Here is a 19240-nt window from a genome sequence, read left to right on the forward strand (position 1 = left end):
TAATAGTTTTTGGATAAGGCGTATTAAACTTACAGGGCTAGGATTTTTCTCGGAGTCTGCATTCAACTACATTTTATCTTTGTGAAAATAGCCACAGAGGATGGGCCCAATATTTGAGCTTGTCTTATTTTGTAAGTCAAACCGGATGTGCTTTGTCGTGCTTACGTACACCTGACGTCGCTTCAAATCACGACGTTCATTCCCCGAGCAGCGGCGGAGCGTCAGAGCTGATGATCTGCTGCTTGCGTGAGGAAGCGGCGGTCGGCGTGCGTCTCGCTGTCACACATCCAGCGAACGAACCGGCGTGTGGACGAGACTCGCCCGAGTGCGTCCTGCCCCCTGCACAGAGCGGCTTCTCCTCTCCCCGCAACATGGGTTAGAAATGCGAGCACGCTCCACGGATTATCCACTTTGTGCACTCCAGCGAGGAGGATGATGGGGGACTTGTTTTCGCGGACACATCCTGACAAAGACGGCCACTGAAAGGGAACGCTGCTCGGGCTTTTTTTTCTTTAATTTAACGCTAGTTTTGTTTTTACTCGGGAGTTTTCCAGTTTCTAGAGATGTACGCGGAATTGGTGTGCAGCGCCGTGGCTCTGCTCCTGTATGTCAACACACTGGGCGCTGATTTCTGCTACGATGACAGGTACGTACTGGGATGAATGAGCGACATACCCATTCACATTCACGTCTCGAGTGGGCAGCGTGGCTCCAGAACCGCCTATAAATCCGTGGGTCCAAGCGTGAATAATAACAGAGATCGTTACGCGCTTCATTCATTCAAGTGCAATAATGTGGATTGTACAGAAAGCATGCATACCCTTTTTTCTGGGCTGTATTTCTTTCTTGGTCTAAGCAAAATTGTTGTGAGGAACATAATGTACAGGCATATTGTAAATTTATCAAGTAGTCTTAGATATATAAACTACAATTTGTTGAATTTTAATGTTTTTGTAGCATAATTTAAAAGGTTATTGTGGCATTCTTTTATTACTTGATATAGCTGATATGATTTTAGTCTGATGTCATCTTTCCAGTTTTCATATTCACTTGTAAATAAGATTCAGTGCTTGGATCTTTCAGTTTTACAGAGTTTTCCAAGTGTGAATTCTCATAAAGTTTTGGAATAAAGTAGCTGATCTCTGGAGAAGAACATTAAAGCGCTGTGTGTGTGGAGTGGACTCTTGTGAAAAGGCCTCCGTCTGTTCTGTTCAGTAATGTGGAACTTTGAAAACTTTTCCTCTCTTTCAAAAATAGCTCCTGACACTTCGGAGATTGTGTTGGAGAACAGTGGTGCGCTCGTTTGCTCAGAGGTGGCTGGAGAATCGTGGATGGAGCAGCGGTCATTGCCTCCAGCTCCTGTACTGTTTGTTCAGACAGGGCAGTGCTTCACCCGTCTGCTGCCATATAGATCATTAATGTAAGGCTGATGTAGCTGAAGGAGTGACCTAGTATTTGGACATGGCTCAGCGTGCAGTCACCCTGTTAACTCTGTATCACTGTTTACACTGGGCTGGGCAGTGGTTTTCTTATCGCATTTTTGCTTTAATACAAATATAAAAGGCTTCCTCTAAACCCTGAACTCTGCTTTAAACTAAGACTGTGCAATGAACTGAATTTTGATCACGATTTTGATTTGTGTGTCAAACGATCTCCAAACTCTTATAATTGAGTTGAAACGATAAAGCTTAACAAAGTGTACTTTGCGATATAGAGATTGTAGAACAGCTGGATATATAGTTTAATTTGGATTTACGTTTTTCTATGCCTTATGTCATGTTCAAAGTACATTTTATTCATTTTATACGTCGCAAAACTGCTCTAAGGTTCATATTTGTAGCCTATATTTATTTTCAATTTGATAGTTTTGCGTAAATCATCAATAACAAAGTGGGTTTTTTGAGAGAGAAATGTTCATGTAACAAAAAAATAATCATTTGAATAATCGTGATTTCAATATTGACCAAAATAATCCTGATAATGATTTTTTTCCATAATCGAGCAACACTACTCTAAACCACATGCGTTTACTGCCACAATGGCTGTTAATAATCATAATAATACATTTTATTTATATATATATTTTCAGGACACTCAACGATCCTTTACAGAATCAATATTAAAAGAGTAAAAACAGTTAAAATTGAGTAAAAAAAAAAACAAATAAATAATACAGTGAAGATAAAAAACAGTTGACATCTCTGTTAAAATGGCTCTCTGCCGTATCATTTATTATTAAAACTGACAGCATTTCCATCTCGATGTATTGCACAAAAGCACAAAACATTCCTGTATTTTTATTTATAACATAAATGTCACTATATATTTTCTTTACAGCAATCATTACTTCACAGGCGGATGTCAGTTTTCTCCGTCGTAAAGGCGTAGGCAAAGTCAGAAATAGGGCTGTCACAATAAATACCGTATCAACTTATCGCTCAATACAGAACAGATGGAGCAATCATTTTTGAGGGTCAGTATTTATCGTGGGGACTTTTTCTTTGCACAAGTGGGAAGAGTTTTGTTGAGTGTTGAGTGATGTATTGTGATGAACTTCTGTGACTCATTATAGACGCAAACTAACTTCTTAAGTGTTGCGTTGTGTTATTTATTTATTGCAGCTCATATTTTTTAACAATATTGTAAATTTAGAACAATTTATGGTTTGGTTTCAATATCGTCTGTATTTACTTCAGCATTATATGACACCGGTCTCTTGCTATTTTTGCTTCTTATTTTTTAGAATTTATGATTGCATTTATATTTTTACTCTTTGTTATTATAATATATTGTGTCGTGTGAGCTACTGTGTCCAAATAATTTCCCTTGTGGCTCAATAATGTTTGTCTAAGTCTAATATTACACTTCAAAATTTGTTATCGTCAAAGAAATAGTCAGAAACAAGTTTCTTTTAATGTTACCTTAGTTTTTTTGGCTTCCCTCTCGTAACTCAACAACAAATTCACACATCGTGGTTGCCTAGTTCCTTTCGACTATGTATACAACACTTCCTTCTCCTCTTGCTTCCTGAGCTCTGATGCTTTTATTGAGCTGGATGGTTGCCCTGCTGTAGCTCCTTGAATCTGTTCCTCCCAAACATGGTGGGGTTTGTCCATAAAGCTGTCAGGGAGGAGAGACAGCTCAGCCAACAGAGGATCTCAGTTCCAGTGAAAGATACTATGCCAAACAATTGTTAACACGTAATTTATCACTTTAAGAGCAAGCCTGCACACGCTCGTGACATCTTCAGGATCCAAACATGATTTTGGTAATTGCCCCCAGTTTGTCATTCAGCCTTATCTCTCTTTACCACTGCATGTTTGGTGCAGGCTTGTAATTAGCGGCTGTCTCCTGTCCCCCAGGGCTTCACCCGGGGAGAGGAACGAGAGAAATGTATAATTTGGAAAAGTTGCGAGAGTATGGACTCATTTAACTTGCTAATGCCGTGGCAGTGTGTGCAGTGTTAACGCTAATGGGACAGGGTTGTGGGGAAGTTTCTGCCAAGATGAAAAAAGTAATTGCGTGAATGCATCATCGTGAGACTAGCAAGGATTTTAGTTTATCAGTGGATCTGACCTTTTCTCACCACAAACAGTGTACCAATGGTCCCCCTGAGAACAAATAGTCATTTTTGGGAGTAATAAACGCACATATCTTACCATTTATTGTTGATGAATGCCTGTATAAATTGAGAATTCTGTTAGGAAGCACACTTGACTGAAAATCTTGACTGAAATGAAGCAATATTGCAGTGAGTGTGCACCATTACTGAAATAGGCAAAGAACATTACCTTCTATGTAGCAAATGTGTGTCTAACCTTCAGGCTTATCATCTCCGTTAGTTAAACAGTGACCTTCTCTGTTTACATTCATATCAAACGAGTCTGTCCTGTGTCCACAAAGATAAAACGCCAGTGTTTATTGTGAAAATGTTATCCCCAAGCCTGTAAAAAGCACTGTACTAAACACTGTTACAGCTCAGAGTCCGTCTCTGCCCCTCCCTTCATAAAGACCCCTCACATGTTAAAGCAGCTGTATGGCCCTGGGGAGAGTTTCCTTTGCTCCCCTGGTCGCACTCATCATCAGAGCACACACAGCTCTGACACCTGCGCTGGAGAATGGGATCATGCTTCATATATTTCATATCTCTGCTCTGGTCTAATGCACAGTTAGAGCCTATGGAAGCACAGAGAGAAATGTCTGATAAGAAATACACTCCAATAAACTCTGAGTGGCCAGGAGCTTTGGAGAGACGTGTGAAGTAGGTGTGTGCTAGGGCTGGCTAGGTGTAAAAAGTGCTGTTCAGAGTCCACATTGGAAACAACTACAGGAGCATTAACATTTGAAAAACTGAAATGTAGTGACTTAGACTTAGACAAACTTTATTGATCCACAAGGGAAATTATTTGGATGCTTCCCTTGTATTTCCCTTAATACAAGAATCTATTTCCAGACTAAACAACAAATACAGCAAGATTTTTCAATAAAAAGACAATAAAACAATATATTTTCTTCTCTGCAAAGGACATTGTATTATCTCGTTTGTGATCTGATAATAGCTCCAACTTAAATTGTGATTTTGATTGATTATTCAGTATGACAGTGTACAGTATGATATTTCAGTATGACAATGGCCAAATTTTAACATACTCCAAACCTGAAGAAGATTGTTTTCAAAGTAAAGTTTTGGTACAATAACTTCATTTTTGATTGGTGCTGTTTTAAAAAATAATGCTTAGTGATTTTCCCATATATTGTGTTGTCTATGTATCTGTTTCTTTCTGTTTTTGTTGACTTTTATGGGTCATTCCACGCCAAATCTCCAAATGCCCCCGCTCGACCATCTCAGATTTGACTGAAAAAATTCTAGGAGGTTCACAAACTTAGGAAAGTCCCAAATTTTCGCTCTCAGCTCCTTATAGATTTGTCATAAAAAATATTTTGTCAACTACCCCCTGACCTTCTTTGAGCAGTTTTCCGAGGAGCCACTTTCAGATTGCTGTATCTAAAAAACTATTTAAGGTAGGTCTTTCAAATTTTCAAGGGTTAAAATTTGGCAAATGTACTTTTAGAATATGGACTTTTACACATGCTTTTGGTTTATCACGGATCTTTGGCGTGGAATGACCTTTATGTGAAGCACTTTGGTCAGCTGAAGTTGTTTTAAATGTGCTATATAAGTAGCGAAAAGAATTCAACTGAATTATCAAAAATACTTTCAGACACCATTATTCCAATATACAGAATGTAACTTACCACGTCTGTCAACAGCTATGAGATTTTCCAGTTGAAAACAAGACAGTCCTGTAGCCAAGCCCATGTCAGCTCCACCTTCTTCACCGGTTTAGTGGATTATTGTTCCTTGTCAGAGTGTGATGAATGGGAAGCACAGGTCCCACATCATTTCTCAGGCCTCGTGAGTGTGAGCTGCAGTTGGAGGTGAGGAGTGTGAAGGAGCAGATCTGGCTGAAGGACAGGGCTCTCCTCTGGCACTGGTGCATGATTTATGATGCTCAGACAGTGGGACTACTGCATGCCACGAAAGCTTTATTAGCTACAGTCGGTTGTGGTCATGGAAACGGAGCTGAACGCCGTGTGGTGATGTGGCCTGGTGTTGGACTCAGTGTGATGAAGGCAAAGAAGCCACACACTGCCCAATGGGTGTTGATTATTCCTCTAACTCTGTTTATAAAAAAATACCATGTTATTCTTATTTTCAAACTACAATAATCTGTATTTTTTCTTAAAATCTTCCATTGAGGGTTGTGCTGACTCCAGATTTCATCATTTAGTTTGCAAAAAAATTCATCAAAACTTTTATTCCAGGTGTAAAGAAATGGATTATTCACTTATTTAAAGGTGCACTGTGTAACATTTCTAGTAGAGGACCCACAACCTGCTTGTCTCCATGTAAATTGTATTGCTTTGTCTAGAATGCTTCACAGTATATGTTAAACCCTTCTATCACAAAGGAGACAAGCACCCTATATTACAGGCCAGATCTGTGGAGAGTCACCCCTATTCACAGAAGGAATTATTGTATTTTTGACCAATAGAAACACCCGTAATGAATAAATGCTAAATGAATATTTGTTTATTGTCATACCATGGCAAAGCAATAACATCTCTATGGAGACAAGCACAGTGCCCCTTTAATTAAAAGTGCTGTAAACACTGAAATATTTTTAATTCTTGGGGGTGTCCTTGGTTTGCTCCTTTTTAATAATGTGGACCAAAATATTTATTTTTTAATCAAACATAAACATGGCTTCCTGCTATGTTTAGGAACCCATATTTTTTCTGTTTTTCATTTATCTTTGGCCTGTGACAGCAAGCCTTGCATTTGCAGCTCTACAAGAACTTTGGTGTGGGTTTTCTGTTTCATTTGAGTTTACCACAGCTAATCAGTAAAGAATGAACACCTGACACAGTGTCTTTCAGTGCTACACTCTGTACTAAAGCCTGGATTGTTTAAAGGTGCACTGTAACTTTCTGGGTCCACCACCTGCTTGTCTTCATGGAAATGTTATTGCTTTGTCTAGAATGTCCCACAGTATGGCAATAAACTTTTCTATTTCCACCGAAACAAACTCATAATTCCTCCAGGTCAAGTTACAGGTTAGATCTGTGGAGAGGTGAACTCAGTCACTGTAGGTACACATGTATTTTCGAGCAGTAAAACACTTTTACTTAAATAAATGCAACATAGATGAGTTTAATGCTATTTTGTGAAACCTTGGAAACAATCTTGTGGCGGACGTCCTACCAGAAAAGTTACACAGTGCACCTTTATCATCGTGGTTCTGTCAGATGCCCATGGGCAACTTCTACACAGTCTGGATATCTGTGTTTTTTCCCCCAAATCCAGTCTCTGCCTGTGCCCTGTAATTATGGCCCTGCCTGCAGAGACTCTCACGACATGGTTTCCTACAGACCGAGCTTCTCTTCTGCCTCTCCTTCCATGTTTCTACCACTTTTCCTTCCAACACTAACCCCCCTGAAGTGGTCCAGGCCTTCAGCTCTCATCATCCAGAGACTGCCTCCAGATGGTCTCATTTGGTGGTGAGCAGTGAGCAGCAGCAGTCCCAGTATGCAGGACAGGAAGAGACGCTTAAAAGAGGATCTGAATGATTTGCTCAGATTTGCAAAGATTTAACCCTGGTGACACTAGCAACCACTAGCTTTATGACTAACGGAAAGTACATTTGTTATAGTAATTGTTTTTAAATTGAATGTTGTATGCTTTAATTTGAAGATTTGATTGTCCACATGCACCAAGGGAGTTACATCTCATCTTGTCTTGCTATTTTCTGATCTATGTTATAATGTTTATTCATCAAAAACATATTCAGAGTTGTGTTTTGTTTCATTCACACACAAACCCTGCATACTTAGGTTCTTCTCTCAAACAGAAAACATCTGTTCCACCTTGTGATGTCATTTGGTAACACAGGAAGTGCTCCGGTGTGTTTTTAAACTCAATACACACTGTCACTAGAATCGCTTGGATAATTTCAGCCCAGGAATCTCTACTGAACTTATTGTAAAAGGTCACTTGAAAACTGAAGCCTCATGACATCACAAGGTTGAACAGAGCGTTTTGATCTTGATATGTGAACAGACTAATGATAAAGGATTACTCAAACATGTGAGATTGAAACAAAACACCACTACAGATATGTTTTTGACGAGGTAACAACATTCTAATAGGGATGTAACGATATCCAAATCTCATGGTGCGATATTATCACGATATCCACCTCACGGTACGATATTTTGAAGAGGCTAATGTAATTGTAGATGGAACACATTTTTTTGGTTTTAAAATACCTTGACAAGATATTGATGTGAATTATTTCTGTCATAATCCCAAGAATTCAAGTAAAAAACATATCTTCATGTTGTCTGCACTGAAATGAATCATGGGATACTATACTTGCTACTATAAAACCATGCCTTTAATCAAAGGACCTTGTAATTCGATATATTGTGACAGTGCATGATTTTATTGTGAGACTTTTGACGATAAGATATCATGATATTTCAGTTATTGCTACATCCAAACATTCTAACATGGCTTAAAACTCATAAAAGACAATTTTGCGTAGTATAGGACCTTTAATGGCTCTTATTTTCCATATGCCCGGTGCCAATTTGATGCTATTCCCAAAGCTTTGAGTGTGCGTGCTTTATTCAGTTTGTGTGCTATCATATAATTGCTCTAAAAGATAAGTTTCAACCACTTACTGCTACCATTTTAGCTTAAGTGCCCTGGAATGATAAGTCTAATGAACAACCACAAATTTGTAAGCAAGTTTGTATTTTCACTCTCCCCACAATTTGGAAGACAGGCCCTTGAATGATGAGACAGTAGAGTTTTGCAAGGGTTTGGTTCATATTTGGGTCAATAGAAAACAGCTGACATTCTGCTGTCTTCTCCCTGCTGTTTTTGGACCCTTATCTAAGACTTCATTATGCTGCTTATTGAATTTCACCTCCTGGACTTTTGGTCTTTTGTGTTGGAATCCCTATGGTTAAAGTTAAGGAAGCAAATCTGCAGTTTATTGGTTGTCCTTCATACCCATGATATTGAAAATGTTCCTTCTGAAAAACAAAAGCCTGGACTCCACGATATCCCAGAGTGAACCTACTTTTTCGTGATCCATTTTTGGTCAGTAGGTTTATGGGCTTGTCTTTGAGGCCTTGAATGGAAGGTAGCTGGTGCTTTGATGTTCTGATATGGGGAACTGTATCCTATCTTAAACTATAATAAGCAAAAGCTCAATCTTGTATAACTGTATGCGTAACACTTTAATGAACCAATAACAAAAGGATTCCTCTAAGAAAACAGGGGCCTATTCTTTACTTTCAGTAGTAAATTCAGATAATGGGAAATTGTAGTTTCACAATAGCAATTCAGAGCCCATATTATGCTGTTTTCAGAACTTTTATAATGTTTCCTCATCACAAACATGCTGGAGTTTTGTTTTGTTTCACTCACACATGTTTAACACACAAACACTGCATATTTAGGATGAGTTCTTCTCTCAGGCTACATTTAGATGATGACGGTCTGAACAGAAGACGCAAAAGTGGCTTTGCATCTTCACATTTTATTTAGACAAGCGTTTTCAGGAGGAACTCTGCCTCCATATGGTGGTGCAAAAGTGTGTGGAATTTGATTGAGTGTGCATGCCATCTGACATGTTTGTTTCTGTGTACTGTATGTATGTGATGTAAACGCGTACACCACCTGACCAGGGTTTTGCGTCTTGGGCAGTGCAGACAGAAATGTTATGGCAAAGTTTTGTGTTTTTGAGCCCCAAAACGCTGTCACCGTCTAAACGAAAGGCACTTCTGATAAAATATTTTGTTGTTTTTACCCGCAAGCATTCTCGTGTAAACAGGCCCTCAAACAGAAAACACTGTTCCACCTTGTGTTGTCATGTGGTAATACAGGAAGTGCCCCACTGTGTTTTTAAACTTCATACAATCTCAGTAAAATAATTTGGATAATTTCAGACCTGGAATTGCAGATTCATAATAACAAGGGGCAATTACATTTTTGAGGGGAACATTTAACAACAAGAGGAAGCCCTATAGCCATACTCCATGATAATAGTTAAGTAGTTAAAATATGTATCACTTTTTATGTGAGTTCATACAGTACACCTGCACATGTTCTGCCTCTGACCTTCTCTGCAGCAGGTTCAGACCCAGATGTTGTCTAGACTCCTTTGATACACGCTCCATATATCAGACCTAAATACCTGAGGAATGCTCCCATGACCTGATATGGACTTGATCAGGCAGCGTGGAGCTCCCAGATTCCCCTTGATTTTTGGAGCTGTCCGTCTTTAGTGAAACTGAATCAGAGGGCTACATGTTGTGGCTCTTGTTCACTCCGGGGGTCGGCTTATAGCTCTGATTGTCATTTGTGATACGCTGCAGTCAGCCTCTGCCCTTTACTGCACTGAGGGCTGTGAATGTGCATTCTCCACACGGGGAGTGGAGGAAAGAGCCCAGTGCTGTGACCAGGTCAAGACAAAACTGCTAAAGCTGCATTAATCAGTCTGTGATGTTCTGTAATCACTACAGGCCGGTGCAGTGCAGTGGGAGAGGGCCATATGCAGCCTACAGTTTAGATATGGGTTACTACAACAGGCTGCTGGACTGACACATTAAACACATTGCTTTATGTAAGTACTCAGTTTGGCTTTTTAATTAAACGCCAAAAGATTATCTCTTAATACTTAAATAATATGGTCATAGCCTGAGTAAAGTGCACTGATGCATGTAGCATTATGGTTCAGGCTAATACACCATCAGCATTGGATTCTACGGTAATTCATTTAAGTTATGGCTAATAATACTGTTTTAATAGTGCACTATAAGTGTTCTGGTGTAGAGGCAAAACAACTCCATAGACAATACAAGGTTTCGGCTCCCAATATTATAATATATTTACAATAAGCAACTTGTTGTTTAGAATCATACTGTAATATGTAATAGGATTTGTTAATTCTGCTACAAATCTCAAACACAACATAATAAGGTAATGTGCATATATGTATGTGGATTTGACTTATGTTTATGTTATGGTATCAGATTCTTTGACTCTTTGGGGCTCAGTAGTGAATGAGTCTAGACAAGGGGTTGGATTTGGTGGCTGATACTGTCTGATGGGCCTTAATCTGTGGCCACTCTGCAGCTCTGGGCCCTCTTCATGTTAATGGGATTAACAGGTCTGTGGATGGAGGGGGCACCATGTGTAAGCAGAGACTTTACCAGGATATGAGCCCTGATCCTAACATTCAAGAACAGGAGATTGTTATGAACTGTGAGCTGTTAGCTCTCCGTCTCAGTCGGTTATGACACAAGATGGCCGCTCCGAGGTCATTGGCTGTGTCCATTGTGTGGGAGACGCTGTGTGGTCCCTCTGTTCTCCCACTGAAGGACGCCATTTGAGCAGCCACACAAGGGAATCAAGAGCCCTGTGTTCTGGCTTGTTTACAACTATGATCACAAAGTTCACTTTAAGAATACACAGTTGATGTGTACCAAAACTGCCAGACTTAATTATCTGTTCCCATGCTCTGACTGGTCTAAGGAAGTTACACCATCATCATACGGTTGAGGATTCAGAACACAAGCCTCGTTCTGTTTTTCTGAATATGCAAACCTTTTTGTGTGGTATAGATGTAAAGCTGCCAGTCATGACACGTGGGAAATGTAGTGTGACAAGTTACAGAGATTGTGGACTCCAGCCATTAACTCCTGCCAAATTTACATAACGAGTGCCATATTTTAGTCTCAGCAATTAGAGCTGTAATTATTCTATTCAGCCATAAGGCATATACTTAGCATATGCCAGATACTTTTTTTTTTTTTTTTTTTTTTTTACTTTTTTGACACTTTTAGAAAGAATATTTTCAGCAACCTGCAATCTCTTTACTGATTTATTCTAAAACCTAAAATTTATACTGTATATACCCACTGCTTAAAGGTGCACTGAGTAACTTTAAAGATGAAGGGTCTGCTATTTGCTTGTCTCCTTGGATTTATTATTTCTTTGCTTGGAATGTTCCACAGTATAGCATTAAACATATCTGCCATGTCCAGGCTTGCTTCTCCATAGAGCTGATCATTAACCTGTCTCCATTGCGTTTACAAAGTTTATTTCCATACTGTGGAATAATCTATGCAAAACAGTATTATCTCCATGGAGACAAGCAGGTTGTGGACACCAGTGAAGTTACACAGTGCATCTTTAAAGCCAGCAGACATCCACCTTCATTCATAAAGTCCAAATCAATGTTGTTGTTGTTTTTTTTTCTTTGCTGACACATACCTCCTGTTTTCTAGACTTACTGCATAAATCAAAACTTTCCAGCCTTTTCTCCAACATACACAAAGGTAAATTAGTAAATGATTATGTCTGTGTTTCGTTATATTCGCTGTCATGTTTGGCCTCATTTCCTCCCAAGCTTGTGTGATCATTTCTCAGGCTTTGTTATTGTTGCAGTTTCAGCGTTTTCAGTTCAGTAGTTTAGTAGTTTTCAAATATAATTACTGTATCTTGTATTTCAGAAACGTAGTTAGGTGCGTCAGTTGATGCTAAAGAAGTTTTGTAAAGTCTATGCCCCCCTCTGGCCTGTAACCGTGGGATACCAACAAACGTCTGTTCCTTGTGTTTTTTATCCTGCTGCTGGACACTTCCTCTAGGACACTGGATAGGACTCTCAGGATGGGGGATAGGGCATTCATGTACACTTCAGGGGCAGAAAGGAAATTGGAAATGACCACAGTTGTGCATTGTTTTCTAGTATTCTGCTGATGCAACTAAACTTCAGGATGCAAAAATAATCTGCAGTTAATAATTTTCTGGGTTAAAAACACTTACTCTCCAGCTTCGGGTAGTAGGTAGCATTCTCCCTCCCTGACATTTAGAAGAACAGCAAAGGGCAGTCATGTCTTCCTTAAAGGTGGAGGGTTTGTCAAAGGCTTTTCTCCATAGAGATGTTATTGCTTTGCCGCAGTATTGTATTAAACCTTTCTGTCTTCATGGAGACCAAACCAAACCGAGTTAAAGGTCAGATCTGTGGAGAGACAACCCTGCCCAGAGTCAGAATGCCTGTTTTTCTACTTATTTTTGAGCTTTAAAACCAAATGTAACTGAATAAATTAGGGTCAGACTGATATGGATTTTTTTGCGGAGGATATGACACCGATAAAATGGTAGTTGGAGCTGTTGATAGCCGATATAAAAGCCAATATTTTGAGTGATGCAAAAATTCACAGTAAATTTTCAATTGATTATAAAACTAAGGCTCTACTGGATTTTAAATTGGGTTTATTTAGGCTACATTTATTGTTATTCTGCCTCTTTACAGCCATATTTAAAGACAGTAGGTTGGCCTAATGGCATTTTGCATGACATTCTAGCCTGTAAACAAAGTAAATAAACTACTATAAGGCTACTATATACATGCTATAAGCCTTTAGTGGAAAATGTGTGTGTGCCACGGTAATTATTTATATGCGTAAATGCAGATCATTCACACCTCTATTCACGGCTCATTTACATATCAATATGCGTAAATGCAGATCATTCACACCTCTATTCACGGCTCATTTACATATCAATGCAGGTCCAGTGAAGTGTATATGGACACTATAGTCAGGTGATTCTGGTGGTGTGTTCAGGGGCAGTACGGCGTCACAGACACATACAATTACTCCGCAGATAAGTACTGTTGCGGCACTACATATTAGGACATTTATCTGTCTTTAAATTGGATTAAATGGACATAATATAGAGAGTTTAAGCTTCATAGCGAGGTATATCATGCCCACGTGGACTATCACCCCATATCAGCAAGATTTAAGCTGATATATCTCCAAGTGCCCATATCTGCCAAAAATATCAGTCGGGCCCTAGCATAAATGTAAGGTAGTGCTGCCTATTGTCATACTGTGGACCATTCAAAGCAGAGCAGTGACTTCTCCATAAAAACAAGCAGGTGACAGACCCTCAACTAAACAGTTACGTAAGGCAGCTTTAATTGTCACTGTGGTGCCTAAACAGTTTCAGCTTACTTCAGTTTAGTATGCAAAAATCATCTGCAGTTACTCTCAAGCTCCTGATAATAGGTAGCATACTCTCTTTTACTTTTAGGAGAACAGCAAAGGGCAGCCATGTCTTCCTTAATTGTTACCACGGCGCCTTGGGAATTCATTACCTGGTTTCAGTGCTCAGCAAAAAGCCGTATGCCACCCTCTGGAACACCACAGTTTATTACAACCAGTGCCCAGAGTCTAGCCCAGGTTCTTATAGGAGCTTAAATTAAGAAAATACCCAGCGCACTTGAACGCAACGCTTGCCAAGACCTTCCATCAGGCAGCCACAGTCACAGCGCAGCGCAGGGCAGGAGCTGAATGAGATCCAGGCTGTAATCTCACCCGGAGGGGCTCTGTGCTAAAGGCCTGTGTGGGATTTGAGAGAAGGAAACTAGATATCTTCAAGTGCAGCGCCTTGACTTCTGTTTTCCATCGTTGCTAAGGTGCACCTAAGATACAATCATAATAAATCAATCAATAAGGGAATGTTGCATATAAACTGGTCCCTTCAAAACTATTAAAGATGACTAGTTATGGTAAAATACATGGTTCTCAAAGACTTTTGCTACCTTCATAAACAAGTAATTGAAAACATCATGCTGTAGTGTAGTGTAGAGCCCATTTTTGCAACAGTATTTGGTGCAAGATGATCATTTTTACAGGCTGTATTTATTCAACTCCAGTTAAGGTGAGACACTGCAGATGAATAGGAAAAATCTTAAATTTAGAGACTCTGGCAAACTTTATTGATCCACAAAGAAAATTATTTGGACACAGTAGCTCACATGTAACAATATAATGCAAAGAGCAAGAATATAAATGGTGATATATATATATAAATTCAAAATAAGTGGTAAAAATAGCAAGAGACTGATGTCAATAAGCAAAATTATTTCAATGTATATGTACAAGTAAAATTTAAACATACAAATATAGGAATAATACAAATATATCTCAGTTTTACTCCAGAGTAGTAAGGAAAAACAGTGCAAAGATGAAATAGTGATTGACATGACAATGGGTTCATCAGATAGCAGCAGTTTGAAATGTTTTTTTCTGTATTGCACATCATGTACTGTTCTCGTATTAAAATGGGGCATTTTATCAGTAAAAATGACAGGAATTACACCCATTTTGAACAGTTAGAGCCAATTTATTTTTTTTCCCCTTCATTTTCTTGACACACGACTGAGAAGCGCAGTATGATGCTGCAGCCAAACCTGAATTTCCCTTGGGACCAATAAAGTATCTGTCTATATCAGATTCAACAAATTACAAAGGGGGTTTTGGACATCCAATTTACTATCTGAGTAACCTAGACTGAAAATAGGGAAAAAAAAAAAAAAAAAAATCAATGACTCTCCTGAATATATTTCACGTAGCTGGCCAGTGCTAATAGGAGGCACTGGGGAGTCCAATCAAACAATGCAGCTAATGTACCTTGTCATGGCTGGTGCTGCAGACAGGCTGACATCTCTGCAGACGCTGAACAGCTTGTGTTGTATTGGGTTTCACGTGCACGTCCAGCTCTGTAGCCTCTCTCTTTCTCTGTCATAATGAATAACATCACATGAGTCAGACTGATGGGGCTGTGACGGTTCACTGACTTGTGTTCTCTGGTTTGTTTGGGCTGAGCGCTGACCCCAAGTATCCGCAGCCATCTTGTTCCACCACATCACTGACCTCCGCATGTGTGACTTTAACCCCTTGTGGCTATTCCAGCGAGTGAGCTCTTCCTCTTCAGCGGGAGATGGACACACACTGTTGGATTGGGTTTATTTTGTGATCCGCAAAGGAAGTTTAACTTGGACCAAAGTGAAGTGTGCAACTGTTTTGGCCTGAGCAGTTTAAGGTTTGGTGAGATCAAACCCCTGACAGAGTAATGAGAAGTTCTAAAATGCTCTCTCAAGAAAAATAAATCTCTAATTGGGGAAAGACTGAAGGTTTTTGCTGCATTGTTCTGTTATAGAAGCCTGATTACTGAAGTGTGCTTGTGATAGCTTTGGGTTTGCTCAAAGAGATCATGTGTTGTGCTTGTGTTGGACTGATATTTGCCACAGAAACATTTAACCGATGAGATGTTAATAGACAAAGAGCTCTTCAGACTAGACAGAAGACTCCAATGTGACCACTCTGTACATTTTCCACCACCACATGTTTTTACGAAACCATCTGTCTTCAGTGTTGGTGGTTACCTGTATTGAACGCCTCAACACTTTTTAAACAATCTGTCACTCAAGAACCACAAATCTTCTCCTTTCTCTCAGAAATGTCAGGCTTAGAAATTTAGTTCCCCTCAGGCTCACTGTTCATCTGTTCAGTGTCAGAGTGTGCGTCATCTTTCAAAAGGTGCTTCTTCTTCTTTCTAATCACACACATATTACACCAACTCTACAGATTCTTGTTTTCGGAAATGTGTTAAAAGAAATGCATGTGTAGGCGGTGTAGGCTGGGTGATTTTTCTTAAAAATAAAATTGTCGATTTTTTTCCCCCCTCTTCACTAAAAATGTTCTGCAAACTTGAAAGAATTGTATTCAGGGATCACATTTAACCCATTGGCCATTGGGGAAGTAATTTATGAATGAGATAAAACATGAAGTCCTAACATTTCATTTGACATCAGTTGAAATTTCCAATGCAAGAAAGTGGGAAAATAAAAATTAGTTTGCTTCCAAACAAGTCGATTTGAACTTCAAACATGATTAATTGATTCAGTAGATTTTTTTGGACAGTGTAGTTTATAATTAGGGCAGGACATCATTAAGAAGTCACTGATACGATACATAGCTTGATACGATATCTAGATACAGTGCACTTTCGATTCAATACGATATATTTAAAATCGATTTGATACGGTTTAGTAAAAAAGTAAAGGTCACGCATGGGTGTGATACTAAAAGTCTTTGTTAAACCGCTTCTTGTGCAAAGTGAATATGAAAAACGCCCATTTTACTCATCAAAACAGCGAATATGTCAAATGTGTTGCATAAACGAGTTTCTTTCCACTAAACAAGTAACAAAACTGTAGCGCTGTTACAAAATAATTTGTAAAATATACCAAAAAACACCCTTGGTGATATATCAATACAGCAGGCCATGATATTGATACTTTATCATCACATTAAATGTTACGATATATTGATGTTTTGATACTTTTGCACACCCCTAGTTATAATGCACATAACTTTCTGTTTTGGTGACAATATTAATACAATATCCTCCGTAAAAGCAAGGAAAGTGCTTAGGGAGTTTTCTTTATGAGTTTCTGGCTGTAGTTTCACAGAGTCTTATGTCATGAGGCCAGCACAGTAACATCCCACAGAAGTCTTGTGTCGACCATTCACATTATCAGGCCTGAGGTGCTGATTACATAACTGTAGTTCCTCCCTGTGCCTCTGCTTCATTATTTTAGTCTTAAACATTTGCTCTGCCCCTGTCAGTCTCGGTGATGGATGGTCCTGATGACTCCCTAAAGCAGCTGGACCCGTGGGTGCTGCCTCTGGTTCTCTCCTGAGACACTGTTGTTTGGACAGAATGTAGCGCCATCATTATGTCACCTCTTGAACTGCACACGGGGCTCTCCTCTCCGCAGGGACTACAGGCCACTGCTGCAGCCCATTCAGACACTATTGATTTTAGCACCAGGATAATCCAGCGGAGCTGAACACACAGATGGCAGGCTCTTATTAGAGGATAAGGATTTCATTTATTTATTCCTTCCTCTTTGTAAATGCATATTCATCTGCAGGGTTCAGTCGATAACATTTGGTAAATATGACTTGTACTTATTACCTACAGACACACACAGCCGTTAATAGTTTTTATCACAATGTCACAATTGGTTGAGTAATTTTCCAGAACATGTGAGATTTTGTAAGCAGTGGTGGTAAAACGCACAAATTCAGATTCAGACAATTTTCTTAATCCCACCAGAGGCAATTAGTTTGAGCAGTAAAAAAACACAGTGACAAACAAACACTCAACACATGGAGCGATTCTGAACAAAAAAGAGCTCTTACGTCTAAGAAGCACCCAATAAAAAGACATTACATCAACATAGAATTTAAAAGGAGATTGGCTGTAGGAATAAACAATTTCAGTTACTTATTGGTTTTTGAAAAAGGGAAAACATAGAGCATAATGTAGCGCTTCTTAATGAGCATTTAACTCGCAATAACAATTTCAATTTCTAGATAAAAATTTAGTTCTGTTAATTACTCAAATGCATTCTTGAGTATTATGCTTGCACTGTGAGTTTCCTGTGTTGGAGTTCTGTTGCTGGATCAAATTATTTTCGGTAAAGTGTTGCCAAGCTGATGGATTTACAGTATGCCTTTAAAATATGTGAGAAATGAGATATGCAAAAGTGTTTGAGGCTAATTGTCATTCATTGTTATGTTCTCTGAATGAATTTTTCAGTTGTACCATTAACATTGTACAACATTACATAGATACAAGACTATAAAAAAAAATTATTTAAAGGGGCTATATTACTATATTTTATTAGATTTTCTATGCTTATAATGTTCCTAATCAAAAACATACCTGGAGTTGTGTAATATTTAATGTAATATTTGTTTTTGCCAATAACTGTATTAATAAAATAGAATCAGTAAATGCATAGGTTCCGTCGTGTAATCTCCATTTTACATTAATTGGGCTTGTATTTGGCTGTAATAATACTATGCACCTCGTTGGGAGACTTGTTTTTTAGTAAAGCAGATGGGAATCACATTATGCTCTTTCTTCCAGGATAATTCCACTATAAATCCTCTGGTAATACTTTAATTATTTGCAGATTTTAAAGGTTGAACTCCTGGAGTGAGTTATCTGCCTGAACCGCACCACGAACGGATCAGAGTATGAGGATGTAAAGCCTGTGGTCCAAATCTGTCTGAGAGAGATACAACTCACCATTACAGTCTAAGAGCTATTCCAATTTTGTATCATACCAAAAAAGGCTTAATATTTGCTATTTTGTAAGCACTGTAATTGCTTGGCTAAACCAGGTCTAAGTGAGGTCTAAACCAGGTCTAAGTGAGGTCTAAACCAGGTCTAAGTAAGGTCTAAACCAGGTCTAAGTGAGGTCTAAACCAGGTCTACGTGAGGACTAAACCAGGACTAAACCAGATCTAAGTCAGGACTAACCAGGACTAAACCAGGACTAAACCAGGACTAAACCAGGACTAAACCAGGACTTAACCAGGACTTAACCAGGACTTAACCAGGACTAAAGCAGGACTAGAATTTTTAGATCTAATAAACTAGAAAAGTAGTCATTTTGATTTGTGCTGAATTTTGATCAAAAGAAACACTTGAATCCATTATTTTTTTACTTGTATATTTCTCTTTGTGAATGCTGTAAAAATAAAAATAAAAAATCATCCTTTTCAGCAGGTCTCAAATAAGAATAAAAAATACTTTTACTTTTCAGTTCAAAATGTAGTCGAGTAGAAAGTACAGATACCTGCTCTCAGATGTAATGAAGTAAAAATAAAACAAAATGTGTCCACTTTTAAAAAGTTGTTCTTAAGTAAAGTACATAAAACATTTACTAAAGTACAGTACTTTACTACTTTTACTTCATTCCACTGCAGGAGTGTGTGAAGTAAACACCAT

General features: G+C 38.7%; 1 protein-coding gene across 1 annotated transcript in view; it reads left to right on the forward strand.

The window, feature by feature from the left end:
- Positions 1-241: 241 nt before the first annotated feature.
- Positions 242-19240, forward strand: part of tmtc2b (transmembrane O-mannosyltransferase targeting cadherins 2b) — a 133368-nt gene continuing 114369 nt past the window's right edge. The window contains exon 1 of the mRNA XM_020935197.2: positions 242-646. Coding sequence (XP_020790856.1) covers positions 564-646 — 83 coding nt within the window. The 5' untranslated portion in view covers positions 242-563. The remainder of the gene's footprint in view (positions 647-19240) is intronic.

This window comes from Boleophthalmus pectinirostris, unplaced genomic scaffold (genome assembly GCF_026225935.1).
Source record: "Boleophthalmus pectinirostris isolate CB_2022bp ecotype Guang Dong unplaced genomic scaffold, ASM2622593v1 HiC_scaffold_2, whole genome shotgun sequence".
In the NCBI taxonomy this organism is placed as follows: domain Eukaryota; kingdom Metazoa; phylum Chordata; class Actinopteri; order Gobiiformes; family Gobiidae; genus Boleophthalmus; species Boleophthalmus pectinirostris.